The sequence below is a fragment of the Phoca vitulina genome, unplaced genomic scaffold (genome assembly GCF_004348235.1).
Source record: "Phoca vitulina isolate PV1807 unplaced genomic scaffold, GSC_HSeal_1.0 scaffold2, whole genome shotgun sequence".
Lineage (NCBI taxonomy): Eukaryota > Metazoa > Chordata > Mammalia > Carnivora > Phocidae > Phoca > Phoca vitulina.
The window spans coordinates 47,368,297-47,383,304 of NW_022589705.1; the positions used below are offsets into that span (position 1 = coordinate 47,368,297).

Genomic DNA, 15,008 nt, shown 5'->3' on the forward strand with positions numbered 1-15,008 from the left:
TGTAAAAAATCTAGTTCTGATGTGACTGAAGATAATCCAGGAAAGGTGACTGACAAAATACAATAATTTTGAGTGTGTGGATAGAAAATCAGAGCATCTGAAACCCACTGAACTAATGTTCACTCAAGAGAAGGTGAGGTTAAAGCCAAAGGCAGCTGATGAAAATTCTGTTGCAGCTCCTGGATGAATGGATAGATTCAAAGTTGCATTACTCTTGGCAATCATCACTCAGGTGAGGCTGAGAGTATGGGTACCACGGTTACCGCTACAACACTACGGAGATCATGAAGGAGGGGTGTGGTCTGTCTGAACAGATTTTCAGCACAAATGGAAGTCTTTCTTTCTTTCTTTCTTTCTTTCTTTCTTTCTTTCTTTCTTTCTTTCTTTCTTTCTTTCTTCTTTCTTTCTTTCTTTCTTTCTTTCTTTCTTTCTTCTTTCTTTCTTTCTTTCTTTTCTTTTTCTTTCCTCCCTTTCTTTCTTTCTTTCCTCCCTCCCTCCTTTCTTTCCTTCCTTCTCTTTTTCTTTTTCTTTCTTTCTTTCTTTTTTCTTTTTCTTTCTTCTTTCTTTCCTTCCTTCCTTCTTTTTTCTTTTTCTTTCTTTCTTCTTTCTTTCTTTCTTCCTTCCTTTCTTCCTTCCTTTCTTTGTTTCTCTCTCCCTTCCTTCCTTCCTTCTTTCCTTCCTTCTTAAAGATTTTATTTATTTATTTGACAGAAAGAGAGAGAGCACAAGCAGAGGGAGAGGGACAAGCAGGCTCCCGATGTGGGGCTCCATGTGGGGCTCGATCCCAGGACCCTGGGATCATACTCTGAACCGAAGGCAAATGCTCAATGGACTGAGCCACCCAGGTGCCCCTCTTTTTTTTTTTTTTTTTAAATAGATGCACAATGGAATGCTTCAGCAAAGAGTTAAAAGTATACCTTGTTTTAAAAATTTGAAAATTTAACAGTTTCCATTGCTGTAAATGCATCTTATGTTTTCAAGATGAAAGTCCGTAGTCACCTGGCCTTAACACTTACATGAACCTGTGAACCTAACCTGTTTGTGAGCAATAGAACTTGTTTGTTCAGGAATTAGTATACTGCAATAATTAGTCATTCAAAAAATATTTACTGAGTTGCTGTTATGTTCCAGGCATTCTTCTAGGTTCTTAGGATACAAAAATGAAATAAACAAAGACCTTTGCCCTGTTGGAACTTAGTGAGAAGGGACAGATCATAGACAATAAAATACTAAACTAGTAAATTATATATTATGTTAGAAAGTGATAAATGCTACAGGGGGAAAGAATTGCTTCATTAAGGGTCCTTGAAAGTAGATGGAGGAGAGGGTGCTGTTTGCAATTTTAAATAGAATGGTGAAGATAGGCTTCCATGAACAAAGACTTGAAGGAGGAGAGGAAAGGAGCCATGTGAATAGCTGAGAGAAGTGTGTGTCAGGGAGAGAGAAAAGCATATACCCAGGGTTTGAGGCAGGATGCTGCCTGGTATTTCTGAAGAAGTGCGTAAAGCCCAGAGGAGCTGGAGCGGAGGGAGCAAGCGGGAGGGTGAAAGAAGATGAGGTTACAAAGGTGTTCGGCAGCTAGACTATGTGGAGCTTTGCACCACTGTAAAACCCTGGTTTTTACTCTGATCAAGTGGGAGCCTATAGAGAGTTTTGAGCAGAGGAACAGCAAGATCCACTTTATAGTTTACAATGATCACTCCAACTGCTATTTTGAGAACAGACTATAGGCTGGTAGGTGTAAAAACAGGGAGACCAGTCAGGAAGCTCTTATAGTAATCCAGGTGAGAGAGGACAGTAACTGCTATGGACTAAATTTTGTCTCCCCAAAATTCATATGTATGTGGAGGACATATGCCGCCTTACCACGTGACTGTATCGGAGCTACTGCCTTTAAGAAGGTAATGAAAGTTAAGTGAGGTCATAAGGGTGAAGCCCTGAGCCAAAAATATTGGAGTCCTTCTATAAGAGGAAGAGAAACCAGGGTTCTCTCTCCATCATGTGAAGACACAGTGAAGAGGTCCCTCTACGAGCTGGGAAGAGGGAGGTCATGAGAACCTGACCATGCCGGCATCCTGATTTCAGACTTCCAAGCTCCAGGATGGTGAGAAAATCAATTCCTATGATTTAAGCTGCCCTATCTATGGTATTTTGTTATGACAGCTTGAGCCGACTAACACAGAGACTCAGACTGAGATGGGAGCGGTGGGGGGGTAGTGGTCAGTAGTTGGGTTCTGGATATATTTGCAAAGTTGATTCAACAGAAGTTCCTGAGGCATAAGAAGGGGGGCAGTTAGATAGAGAGTTCAGTTGTGAGCATGCTGAGTTTGAGATGGTTACCAGGTACTGAAGTGAAAGGTCAATAGGCAGTTAGATCCATGAGCGTGGGTTTTGGGAGAGATGTGAAGACTGGAGATATGAATTTGGTGGCATAATACCATGTCTCAGTCACTAGACTGGAGGAGATTCCTGAAGGGATAAGTTCAGGACAAGAGGCGAATAGGACAAAAGACTGCTCTCTGAGGCACTCCAACATTAAGAAACTGGGGGGAAAGAAAGGAGCAGGAAGAAGACGGAGAAGGGGGAACCTGTCAGGTAGAAGGAAAATAGGAGAGTGTGTGTCCTGAAGCCAGGTGAAGAAACTGTTTCCAGGGCAAAGGAGAGGTGAGTGGACAGTGCCAAATGTTGAGAGGTCAAGTAAGCTGAGGACTGACCGCTGGATCAGCAACGTGAGCATCATGATCTTGATAAGAACAGTACCATAAGTTCAGGGACAGTCCATTTTGTTCACCGTGGTATCTTCAGCACTTAGCACAATGCCACGACCCAGGCAACAAAAATGTGTTTAATGAATAAAAGGAATGACTCTGTCGTCATTATGATTCTCATTTTATAGATGACATATTAAGACTCAAAGAATATTAAATAATAGCTAGTTAAGCAGATCTCGGATTCAAACACAGGTGTTGTTTGACTCCAAAGTTCTATGTGATAATAATAATTAATACTTGCTCTGTTTTTAGATGTGCCAAGAACCATTCTAGGTGTTTCCATATATTTTTTTAATGAATTCTTACCACACCCCAAAGCAACAATGACTATTTTTAACCCATTTTATAGAAGAAGAAGCTGGGGTAAAGAAGGCCCAATAACTTATGCAAGATCAGCAGCTTAAGTGCTCAAGCTGGAACTTGACCCCAGCCAGTCTATGCAGAACAGATCTTTGAGCCACTCCATTCGACTCCCTAGCTATGTTCCCTCCTTTAGAAATACTGCACTAGTTAGCCAGGGGCTGCCATGACAGAGTACCATAGATGAGGTCGCTTGAACCCCAGAAATGTATTATCTCAGTTCTGGAGGCTGGACGTCTGAGAACAAGATGTTGGCTCACTCAGTTCCTTCTGAGGGCCGTGGAAGGAAGGGTCTGTTCCAGGCTTGTAGATGGCTGTCTTCTCTCTGTGTCTTCACATCCTCTCCCTCTATGTGTATCTGTGTCCAAATTTCCTTTTCTTAGAAGGATACCAATCATGTTGGGTTAGAACCTACCCTAATGAGCTCATTTAAACTTAACTACCTCTTTAAAGACCCTGTTACTAGATAAGGTCACATTCTGAAGTACTGGGGATGAGGACTTCAACATATGAATTTGGCAGGCATGGCGCATTCAGCCCATACGACAAATACAAACACTTTCATGATGTCTCTAAATTCTAGGGTCAGAGAAGTACAGATTATTTGCCCTGTTGTCTGGGAGTTGTGATCATCTCACAAGTCACTCTATCTCACCAAGTGTCATCTTTCTCAATGTATGGGGAGAATAGGACATGCACATATTTATTTTTTCTAAATACTGGGTTGGATTTATTTGCTGAATGGATATTTGTTTTTATTCTCATTTGTCTAGCAAATACCAATATTTGGTATTATTCTTCTTTCTTATATTTTGCCATTCAGATGGATACAAAACAGTATCTTGGTTTTGTGTGTGTGTGTGTTTGAAAATTTTATTTTATTTTTTAAATTATGTTATGTTAGTCACCATACAGTACATCATTAGTTTTTGATGTAGTGTTCCATGATTCATTGTTTGCATATAACACCCAGTGCTCCACGCATTTTTCTCATTCCAAGTGAGTTCGAGCATCTCTTTATATTCCTCTTCTCGAGCGCGTCTTCATATTCTGCTTAGCCATCTGGCCTTTGCCTCTGCAAACTGCTCTTTATCTCCTTTGACTATTTTTTTTATTGTCAATGCGCATGATTAAAAAATATATATATCTTCTGCTGGCCTATTAACTGTGTCTATTGTATTTTTTATTGAACAGAAATGCTAAGTTTTATTGTAGTTATATTTATCAAGTTTTTTTCTTTATGGTTCTGTTTTTTCATTGTGGGATCTTATTTAAGAAATCTTTCCCTAGCCATAGAACACAAAGATATTCTCCTAAACTTTCTTCTATTAGCTTTAGAGTTTTCCACATTTCAGTCTCCCATGTGAAATCTACTATGAAAATGGTATAAGGTAAGAATCCCGCTTCATTTTCCTTCACCTAGTGAGCCATTTTTCTCCCAACATAATCTATCGAAAAATCCATAATTTCCCCATTGCTCGTACATGATGTTTCCATATAATCGTGGGTCTATTTCTGAGGTTCCATGTGTTCCATTGGTCTGTTTCTCTATTCGTGCACCTGTTTATTCCTGCATTTACTGTCATTTTTACTTACTACAACTTTGTGGTATATCTTAACACTTGATCACATTCCCAGGGCAGTTTTTACAATGACACCAATGAAGGATTATGTACAAAGATGTTCCACATGGCATGTGAAAGGCAGTCTGGATGTTCATCCCTAGGGGAATGGATACAAACATATGTGATGGATATATATGAAGAACTATTATGCCTCAGTAAGAAGCAAAGAGCTAGAATCCATAGTTACATGAGTAAATAAAAAAATTAAAATGTTGAACGAGATATATGAAAGCAAGAAAACAAAATGAGATTTATAGCACAACACCATTTATCTAAGTCAAAATCTTTGTAAGTACTTGTTCTGTATTCTTTCGTAAGGTGGTCCATCAAGTGCGGCACAAAAGGAGATGGCGGGAGGAGCTCGGGAAAACACAGCTTACTATACTCACAGATCCTAGAGATAAGAGACATGCCACACCACGCAGGACTATGTGGAAAAGCACCAGAGTGTCAAGACGCAGAGGACAGGAGCAAGGGAGAGATGGGGCCAGAGCCTTTATTGGGGTTTCTGAGGAAAAGGCAAAACTGGGCCCAGGAAACAGTTCAAGACTGGCTAGTCTGAATAATTTTGGTGGGCTCTGAGCTAGAGGAGCGTACCTAGTTGCCTGTACTTGGCTCTGGGCCAATTAAGGCAGAGGAATATTGCATGCTGGGTGTTGGGGGGTATGTAGAGGGGGCTGGCTCTGGGTTGGATAGTTGCATATAGAAGGCGTGTTTCCAGCTGAGACCTTAGCTAGCTTCAAGAATTGGCTAGACCTGGGAGGGGCAGCCTCTCCCCAGCCAGAAAGGTTGTTTTAAAATGTCAAAACATCATAATATATAGAAAATTTAAAATATATATACATATATATTTTATAAGTATATATATACACATATATATACATATATATACACTTAAATATGTGTATTCTTGTAGCATGTGTCATCCTGTGTGTATTAGAGTGGGTGCCTTTTGAGGGTCAAGAGCCAAGTGTGGAAGGGGAAGAAGAGGGACAATCAGGTAAACAACAGGGGTCTCGCCCATATTGGTGATGGCAACATGCTATGAAATGAAGAATATTTTCAACTCTGTTCCTGAGAGAAATAAGATAATAAATTAGATAACTGGAGATCATAAAAGTATCTTCTCTACTTAGCCCACAGGATTTTTATGAGAATCATCTGGGTATTGTATGTGAAACAATTTCATCATCTATCAAGTACAACATGAGATTAGTTTTTACTGTGGTTTAATTTGGGATCATGGCCATTTCAGTTTTCTCAAGTTTCTCTCTCTTTGAAGAGGGGAAGCTGGATCTCATCCAGGTCTTTTGGGGGCTTTAATTTTATTTAGATGGCAAGGGAACTTATCAAAATCAGGAAACAGGTCGGGCAACATCATTTTGTAATTGCACGTAAGCAGCTCACAGCAGTCTAGGTTGAAATCATAGGATAAATTCATCACGTTTAAAATTACTTGCTCACCAACTGTCCCACCAGATTATAAACTCCCCAGGAGCACAGATTATTTCTTTGTGGTTCCCTACCCAGCAGAGTGCCTGGAATGTACCCATTGGGCAATAAACATTTATCTCAAATGAAGTAATGAATGCAGTATTTTCCATTTTTGCAGAGAAAAAAATTACCAGGTGGCTTTCAGTTTACTTGAAAAATGACCTTCTCCAGAGTAGAACTCCACAGTTAGTTACGTTCACATGCCCAACGGGTGGCACAGTAATTGGCACCGAGTAGAAGCTCAGGAAACCTTGAATAAATAAATAAGTGAAGGAATATCGTGTGGCCTAACTAGGGTGTTAGATGTCACCCGTGGGTTTAAATAGAGAGCAGTGGGATCCATACTCAAAGTTCCTGTAACATGACATCACTGTAATTTTGGTTTGAGACAAAAGAGAGACTCTTTAGTCCCCAACCTTGGGCCTGACCTACTAGGTGAACTACCGGCCTCAGAGAAAATAAACCTGGCTATCATGTCACATTATCCTGGGAAAGTCACTTAACCTCAGGCTTCTGTTTCCATTTTAAGAACATGTGAGTAGCACATCTGTTCAAATATTGTTTGAAGGCTGCCAAAGGCTGACCTTCCAACAAGAAAGATGTCATTGTCATTACCTGCTCTTACCCATGGAGGGGAAACAGAAGGCTCAGGTGAATGAATAGAAGAGTTTCATTAATGTAAGTTACACACTGACAGCCAATTTTCAGAGGATGAGAATACTTGCCTATATACAAAAGCCCATTTTGCCACTTGCTAATTCTGTAGCTTTGGAACTTCAACCTTTCTAGGCTTCTGTGTCTTCCTTTGTAAAATGGGGATGATCATAGCATCTATCCTAGAGAGCAGGGTCAGCAAACATTTCTGTAAAATGCCATCAAGCAAATATTTGGCTTTGTGGATCCTATGGTTTCTACTGCAACCACTCCACTCTATAGTGTGAAAGCAGCCAGAGATGATACATACATGAATAGGCATGGCTGTGCTCCAATAAAAGTTTATTGATGGATACTGAAATTTGCATTTTTATTAATACTCACAGGACAAAAAATATTATTAAAAAATTTTTTTCAACCACGTAAAAACCATACTTAGCTAGGGGACCATACAAAAACAGGTTGGACCTGGCCCTTGGGCCATAGTTTGTCACCCACTGCTACAGAGCTTCTGTGAGACTTAAATGAGGTCACAGTGAGGGCTCAATAAATGTTAGCTATTTTCAGCCTTATTACTATCAATTATTTAAGTGAAAAATCAAACAAAATTCAAAATTATAGATGAAATATGACGACAACTAGAAAGGTATAAAAAGAAATATGCCGACATTCTCACAGTTATGATGCTGGGAGAGTAAGATCCAGCTTAAGATGTTTCTTCTTTTAAGACTAAAACATAAAAATTACATTATAATAAAAAAAACATGATTTTTTTTTTTTTAAGATTTTATTTATTTATTTGAGAGAGAGAGAATGAGAGAGAGCACATGAGAGGGGGGAGGGTCAGAGTGAGAAGCAGACTCCCTGCCGAGCAGGGAGCCTGATGCGGGACTCGATCCAGGGACTCCAGGATCATGACCTGAGCCGAAGGCAGTCGCTTAACCAACTGAGCCACCCAGGCGCCCTAAAAAAAACATGATTTAAATAAAAAAGGTCCAGCCCTAAAAACAATTAACAGTAATTATACTGAATATAAATTCAATCTTCCTTTTGTAATACAGAAGGCACTTGGGATATCCATTATGCCTAGGGATCAATGTAAAGAACTAGTTACTACATCATGGTGATTAATGTAACATAATAAAAAAAAAATGAAAATAAAATAGAACCAAAAAAAAAAAAAAGAACTAGTTACTACTGTAAAACGATGTAGACATAGAAACCAAGACTGGAGGGCTGAATCTATGCCGATCTTACACCACACCCAAGAAGTGGCTTTCCAAGTAGGTCTACGTCCTACTCTTCTTTGCCTTCCTTATCAGTGTGTTTACTGCTATAAAGGCAAATAAGTCCACAATCTAACAAGAGAGACCGACATGAAAACAGCCAAATACAGTAGCATGTAGAAGAGAAAAGCAGCAGGAACAGAAAAGAACATCCAACCCATCCAGAAGTGGAAGTGGTTGTACTTGAGTAGTTGAGAGAGCTTCCTAGAAAGGTGGAGCTGGAGCTAAATCCTGAGGAGGAGAAGGAAGCCAGAGTGTAAGAAGAGCAGTCCAGACAAAGGTATCCCATGGGAAAGCAACATGGGGCAATGGCTGGAGGCAAGACAGAGCACTGAAGGATTATAAATGTGGAAGTTGAGTATGGCCAGAGAGTAAGACGCAAGCAGGATAGTGGAGAACACAGCACTAGAGAAGTAGGCAAAGATCTCTGAACCCTATATGCCTTACTCATGCTTTAGGACCCTCTCCTGTCACTAAATCGTTCCTTGACCCGTAAGCCTCAGTTATTTCATGGTAAAATGGTAAGAATGAGGTCCACCTAGTAGGATTAATGCTAGGGCTATTAAATGAGATGATGTATTTGGTCCTCGGTATATTTCAGGATAGGTTTTATACTATCGAAATTGATCTAGTCAAAAATTGTTTTTAGGGGCGCCTGGGTGGCTCAGTCGTTAAGCTTCTGCCTTCGGTTCAGGTCATGATCCCGGGGTCCTGGAATTGAGCCCTGCATTGGACTCCCTGCTCAGCAAGAAGCCTGTTTCTCCCTCTCCCACTCCCCCTGCTTGTGTTCCCTCTCTCGCTGTCTCTCTCTCTGTCAAAAAAATAAATAAAATCTTTTAAAAAAATTGTTTTTAAATAACTTTGAAAAGAAAGGTATATGCTTTTTCCATAAAACACTGCAATGTCCTCCTCCCTCTCATGCTCTCTGTCTCTCATTCTCTCTCTCTCAAATAAATAAATAAAATCTTTAAAAAAAAAAAAAAAAAAAAAAAATCTAAAAAAAACACTGCAATGTCAAAACGATGCCTTCGTTTGATAACCATTGAACTTTCAGAATTTTTCTGCTAAGCGAAGACTCATTTCATGAAGGAGAATCACTCACAAAGTCTGGTCCCAGACAGTGCTGAAGACCTTAGAAGTAAGTCGGAGTTAGAGTTGAGGAGGCAGCCTCCCAAATGGCCTCTGTACTGCAATGGTATTTGGAAGCTGGTTATTTGCTTTCTAAGAAAAAAAATATTCAAGTAGAGGATTCATTCTGAATGTTCTGAGAGTCCGAATTTCTAACTTTGAAATAAATCAATGAAATGATCACTTAAATGTATTTGTCCGTGAAAAATCTATCCTCATGTGTTGGTAACACGATTTCTGAATTTTTGTTACTTTTAATTTGTATTTATATTTCATCAATTAAAAAAGAGAGCTCTCTAATTATTCAAATTTGGCCATGTTCTGATTCTAAATTACTTTCTAATTTGCTTTGAAAGGGAAGATGTAGATGAAAATGATGCAAATAGGAATGACAAGTGAGTCTTTAGATGAGAGCAGTTTTTTTTTTTAATCACAGAAACATGATTTATGTCAGACTATTATTATAAATATTTTCTTGGAAAAAAGTTGAATTTAAGCTAACAATTATTTTAAAATAATTTTAAAAAGAACTTTTGCCCTTAAATATTGGAAATAGAGGCCAAAATGGCTTAAGTTCAGAAGCAAAAGTTGCAGAGATTAATTTTTCTCTCAGCTTTGGTTCTGACATTGGCTGGGATTGCTACTCCTTTACGTTTCCTATCTGTAAAAGAGGTTGTATTTGTAATCCACAAACATCAGGGCTGGAAAGTCAAATTTTAATTAAGTACATTAATACACTCTGAGAGTGGAGAGTAGAAAGATTTAGTGTCAGAATTCTAATGTAAATCTATTCCAGTTTTTCTGGTCTCCACTCCATAGGACATACCAGCTCCAGCTGCCCATCCTTCCACACCCTTCAATGTCGTGGAAATTGTTAAGAAGGAAAGATTATTATATAAGTTTATTAACCTCTGCATCAGATATTTTGTTTTGCTTTCTTCGCAATGGCAGTCAAAAATAAATGCTATGCAAGTATTAAAAATTAATTAATCTTTTTAAGGGAGCAAATGCAGTATGTAGCAAGAGCCAAAAAAATGTACTTCCTACCCTTCAACCCACTAATTATATTTCTGGGAAGAAAACAAGCAGAAACTTATTATATAGTGAAAAAGAAAAAAAGTGGAAACAAACTGAAAATGCCCAAGAATTGGGGCATGGGAACTAACCCAGAATTATAAACTGACAAAATATTATGCAGCCATTTAAAAGGAAATGGTGAAAACTATTGAAAATACATTACAAAATTTGTATAAAATAATGCTAAATGCAATATGTATATATATATATATATATATATATATATATATATATATATACCCTATATATAAAGAGAAAGAGATTATAAAATGCAAAATCTATGCATTTATGTGATACTGAGTAAAACAATTCAGGAGATGTGTAAGAAGTAGCTGGTCCACACTGCATATGGCATTTCATTTGGGTAGATGATTTTTTGGGGGTGCTCTTTGAAATAGTACAAAATGCTGCTGGAATCAACAGAACACTTAGATTTTCTCATTCTCTTTTCCTTTCTTTTTTAAAATATAGCCCCAAGAGATGACCCAATATGTACTTGCCCATTTTCTTCCTTTTTATGTCCCAAAGGACATTTTTTTTCTTCCAATAAGCACTATGCGCTGGTTATTCAATAACTGAATTAGACATTCAGTTACTCACTTTTTGGTGTTCCCGTGAAGTTCCTTCTGCCGGAATTCACGACCACTTAAAGAAGACACACTCCCCCTTTTCCTTACTGAATGTGCCATTCTGTCTTTAGCAATTTCTGACATCATCATAACCTATGGAAAACAACTTCTATAAAATAGCAGACAAAAGATCTAAAAATATTTTAGTGAATATAACACAGAGACTCGTTCTAGTTTAAAAAACACAGATAATTCTTCTACCATTTTTTGAATGGGGAAGTGTGGTTTCCCTAACAGTGATTTTTAGGAGATGTTGTTATTCTGGTCAGTATAATTGGAATAATTGATAACTCTGATAACTTTTATCTATGCAATAGTATATAATTCACATAAGCAGATGTTAAGCTGTGGCAAAATGCTTAATAGCAGAAGAGGTTAAGTCACTGAGAAAAGATAGCCTTGTGTAGAAGAAAGACAGATTCTACACCCGAAAGCAATATTTTTTACTGCCCTCCCCCCAAATTAATCTTGATAAAAGTTTGCTAATTAATATTTGCTGTTGTTGCTGCTTTACTTTGAAAAATTAAAACTGTCTTCCCCAAAGGGTATTTTTTTCAAGCAACAGTGACTTACTTTGTAAAGAGCACAAAGAACTTAACCTGTAACAAAGTATTTTATTAGAAAACCTACTTCCTTCTCCCAAATGCTTGTCAAAAAAGCTGGTAGTAGCAACGGACTTCTCAGAATTCAGACTGTAAGTCTACTTCCCTATTGCCTACATACAAATTTAGATATTCCCTTAAATTATTTTATAATCTGTAAATCTGAGAGCACAAGGAAGTTCTGTGCTAGACACTAAAACAGAACTAAAAGTCCCTGCCTTCAAGGGCCGGCGTTGAGTGGGTGGGGCAGACAAGGGCACAATCTAAAACCTCGGTGTGATCAGTGTCAGGGCGGAGAGAAGCAAAGGGTTCTGGAGGGCACACAGGATGGCAGAGGTACTGTGTGTTGGAAGGGAGGCAGTGAGGAGTGTGTGTGTGAGTGTGTGCCTGTGTGTGATTGTGGGCCTATGTGAGAGAGTGTCTACATGAGTGTGCACATCCCTGTGTTTGTGTGTGTGTGTCTGCGGGTAGGTGCCTGTGTGGGTACGAGTGTGTCCCCATGAGTGCGTGAGGCTGTGTGTATGAGTCTCTGTGTACATGGATATAAGTGTGGGCCTCTGTGTACCCGTGCGTGCACCTGTGTGTAGGAATGATGGATTATCTGTGCACCCAAAGGGGTGTGTGCCTGTGTGTGTGTTTGCGTGTCAGCCTTTGTGTGTGATGTGTACTGAATGTATGTGTGCATCTTGGTGTGTGTGCTTTTGAGTATATTAGGGTCTGTGAATGTGAGTGTGTATGTGTCTCTGTGTGTGCTTGTGTGTATGAGTGCCTGTGTGTATGTCTATATATAATGAATGTGAGTGTCTACGTGTGTCTATGTGTGTGGTAGGACACACTGAGACTGATTAAGTGGGTCATTCAGGTTCTGATCCAAAGTGACATAGATAGATCTTGGTCTGCTCCCTGGTTTCCAGAGCTGGAACCTAGAGGTCCCCAGGGGTGCGGTCGCCCAGTGTTGTCTGGCCTCAGAAGACTGCTCGGGACTCACGCTGCTCCAGGAGCAGAACAAGCTGGCCAGCTCTGCACTGGGCATCACTCTTAAGCTCAGACAGGCAGCAAGTCGGTGGTGGTGGTGGTGGTGGTGGTGGTGGTGTGAGTGGTAGGGGGCAGGGGTCGCTACCAAAGGCCAGGAGTCACTAGCAGTTCCCAAATTTGGGGCCACTATTTCTTATTTGTCGGGGGGAGGAGGCGTGGGGGTCAGGGAGCTCATGGCCCAGGCAGACAGGCCATTTCCTACCACAGGGCCCTCCCTCCGCAGCCCCACGCAACCCTGGAACTTGCGGCGTCTCCCTCTTCTCAGCTCCCACCCCGCGCCGTTGTGGAGAGGGCGCACTTACCTTCAGCAGCGCTGGAGTTGCCGTGGGGCTCCGCCGGGGACCTCCTGGACCTCGCGCTCGCTCACTGGGGGAGCGGGCGCCGCAGGGCAAGGCTCCCTCCTCCCGGGGCTCCCTCTGCCTGCGGCCGCCCGCTCACTCACTCCCCTTGTGCTCTGCGCCTGGTCTCCAGGGTGACCTCCTCAAACAGAGTCGTCCCCCCCCCTCCCGGAGCGGACACAGTAGCTGCGTGGTCCTCTGAGCCGCCTTAAGGATGTAAGGATCTCATCGTCCCTGCCCAGAGGGCGCCGCCTTGAGCCCGATTGTGCCCTGGAGTGGCCGGGAGCTGGCGGGAACCGGTTCATCCTGCTGCGAGGAGGCCATAGGGACTCAAGGCGCAGCCCCGTGTTCCCTCATCCAGTTCCTTTCCCCTAAATGTCAGGGGCAGGAGTGGGAAGTACTGCGGTTTCCTGGGACAGGAAATCTGAGGCACAAAGAGAAAGTAGAGCTCCTCTTCCCTTTCCCAGACCCCAGACCCTACTTCCCACCAGCCTGCTCCAAGGTACAGAAGCGTGATCATAAGGCTAGTTATTGAGAGCTTGTATTTACCAGATGCTGGCAAACAGTTTTCGTTTTATTTAGTTGTCCCAACAACTCGGTCAGGGAAGGGTTGTTCTCCCTTTACAGTAGAGAAAATTGAGATTCTGAGATATTAAATAATACGCCCAGGGCCCCGTGCCGCGCACAGGATTATCTCCTAAACATACAAACGGGGCTCCTTCACCTTCCTTAACAGCTCTTTTCCCAATCGCTTAAAGTTCAAGAAGCTTTGAAATGGAGGCTGTTTGGCCTCGAAGATCTACCTGACATATCTAATAGGCCCTTCCTCCTTAATAATTAACCCCAGGACCCCTCCCCCAACCCAAAGCAAGTAAGTCCAACCCTTTGAAAGGACCCTTAGGTAGTGGGCAATCGCCAGTTAGAAATAAAACAATGCCTCTAAGTCCCTAGCTTGGCTCCGGTCCCTCGATGGGTACTCAGTGCAGTTAGCATTAGCTGACAGGAGCAATACACTGGGATAACAGTAGAGCCACTAAGAGTTAGGACAGAGTTGGAGAAAGAGCATTAAAGTGTTCTGGCCCCATCCCAATCCCTATTCACAGAAAAATAAGAAAAGGAAAGGACTGTTTATTGAATATCTACTACCTAGTAGGTAGGACTGATTAGATGATTGGTAAAGATTATCTCATTTAATCTGTTCATTGACCATATGATAAGGGGATAGTAACTCCATTTTCTTAAACATAAGGATGAAGAATCATTGAGTAACATGCTCAAGTCTGTAGTTAAATTACGGAGCTGGGATCTGTCCGACTCTAAAGCCCTTGCACTCTGCCAAACCTTTCGCCCGCTTTGCTCACCCCAAACATGCAGTAAAATTTTCCAGAAATATGGGTAAAATTTCAAGAGACTGGTGATAAAAGAGGTTCACAACTCAGTTTATTTTTACATTTTTCATTTATTTTCCAGAAAAAAAAAATCACATTTAAATAACAACTTACTTTAGATATTTCGTCTTGATCTCATGTATAATTAAAGTTTGTTCTGAAACGGGAACCCTAGTTGCAGTAATGTGTCATGATAAATAATTGCATATTCAGAATTTTGTGAAATGGGTGATTGGGAAAATTATGAAGGAAAAAACATTTGTAAAAATCATTATTTACAAAAAAATGATATCCACACCTTTTCTAACTCATAAGGCAAGTAACGTTAAAATGTTCTCATGATTATCTTCCATAAGTCAATACTATACATTCATGTCACCATGTCAACAGCTTTGCGGCAGTGAACCCTTGCTTCTTTTGCTGGTTTTTTTCTTGAGCACAGCACAGAAGCAATAAACCTTTCATCATAGACAAAGCAGTAATGGCTATGAGAATAAAAGTACTCTCTGTTGAATTACACATGTAGGAAAAAGAGCCAGGCATCAACATTTTAACTAGATTTAAAAAATATTTTAAATATGTGAGTATTTTAACTCACAATTTCTTTTATAAATATGTTAT

General features: G+C 40.4%; 1 protein-coding gene across 2 annotated transcripts in view; it reads right to left on the reverse strand.

Annotated features, from left to right (window-relative positions):
* The window catches only part of TCTEX1D1 (Tctex1 domain containing 1), a 29,349-nt gene extending 15,854 nt beyond the window's left edge, over nucleotides 1–13,495 (reverse strand). The window contains exons 1-2 of one of the 2 annotated variants that reach the window (XM_032426770.1): nucleotides 12,964–13,495; nucleotides 10,996–11,117 (exon numbers count right to left, since the gene is read on the reverse strand). In XM_032426770.1, coding sequence (XP_032282661.1) covers nucleotides 10,996–11,114 — 119 coding nt within the window. In that variant the 5' untranslated portion in view covers nucleotides 11,115–11,117; nucleotides 12,964–13,495. Of the gene's footprint in view, nucleotides 1–10,995; nucleotides 11,289–12,963 lie in introns of those variants that run through there. The other variant, XM_032426779.1, reaches the window with a different exon arrangement.
* Between the last annotated feature and the right edge of the window lie 1,513 nt (nucleotides 13,496–15,008).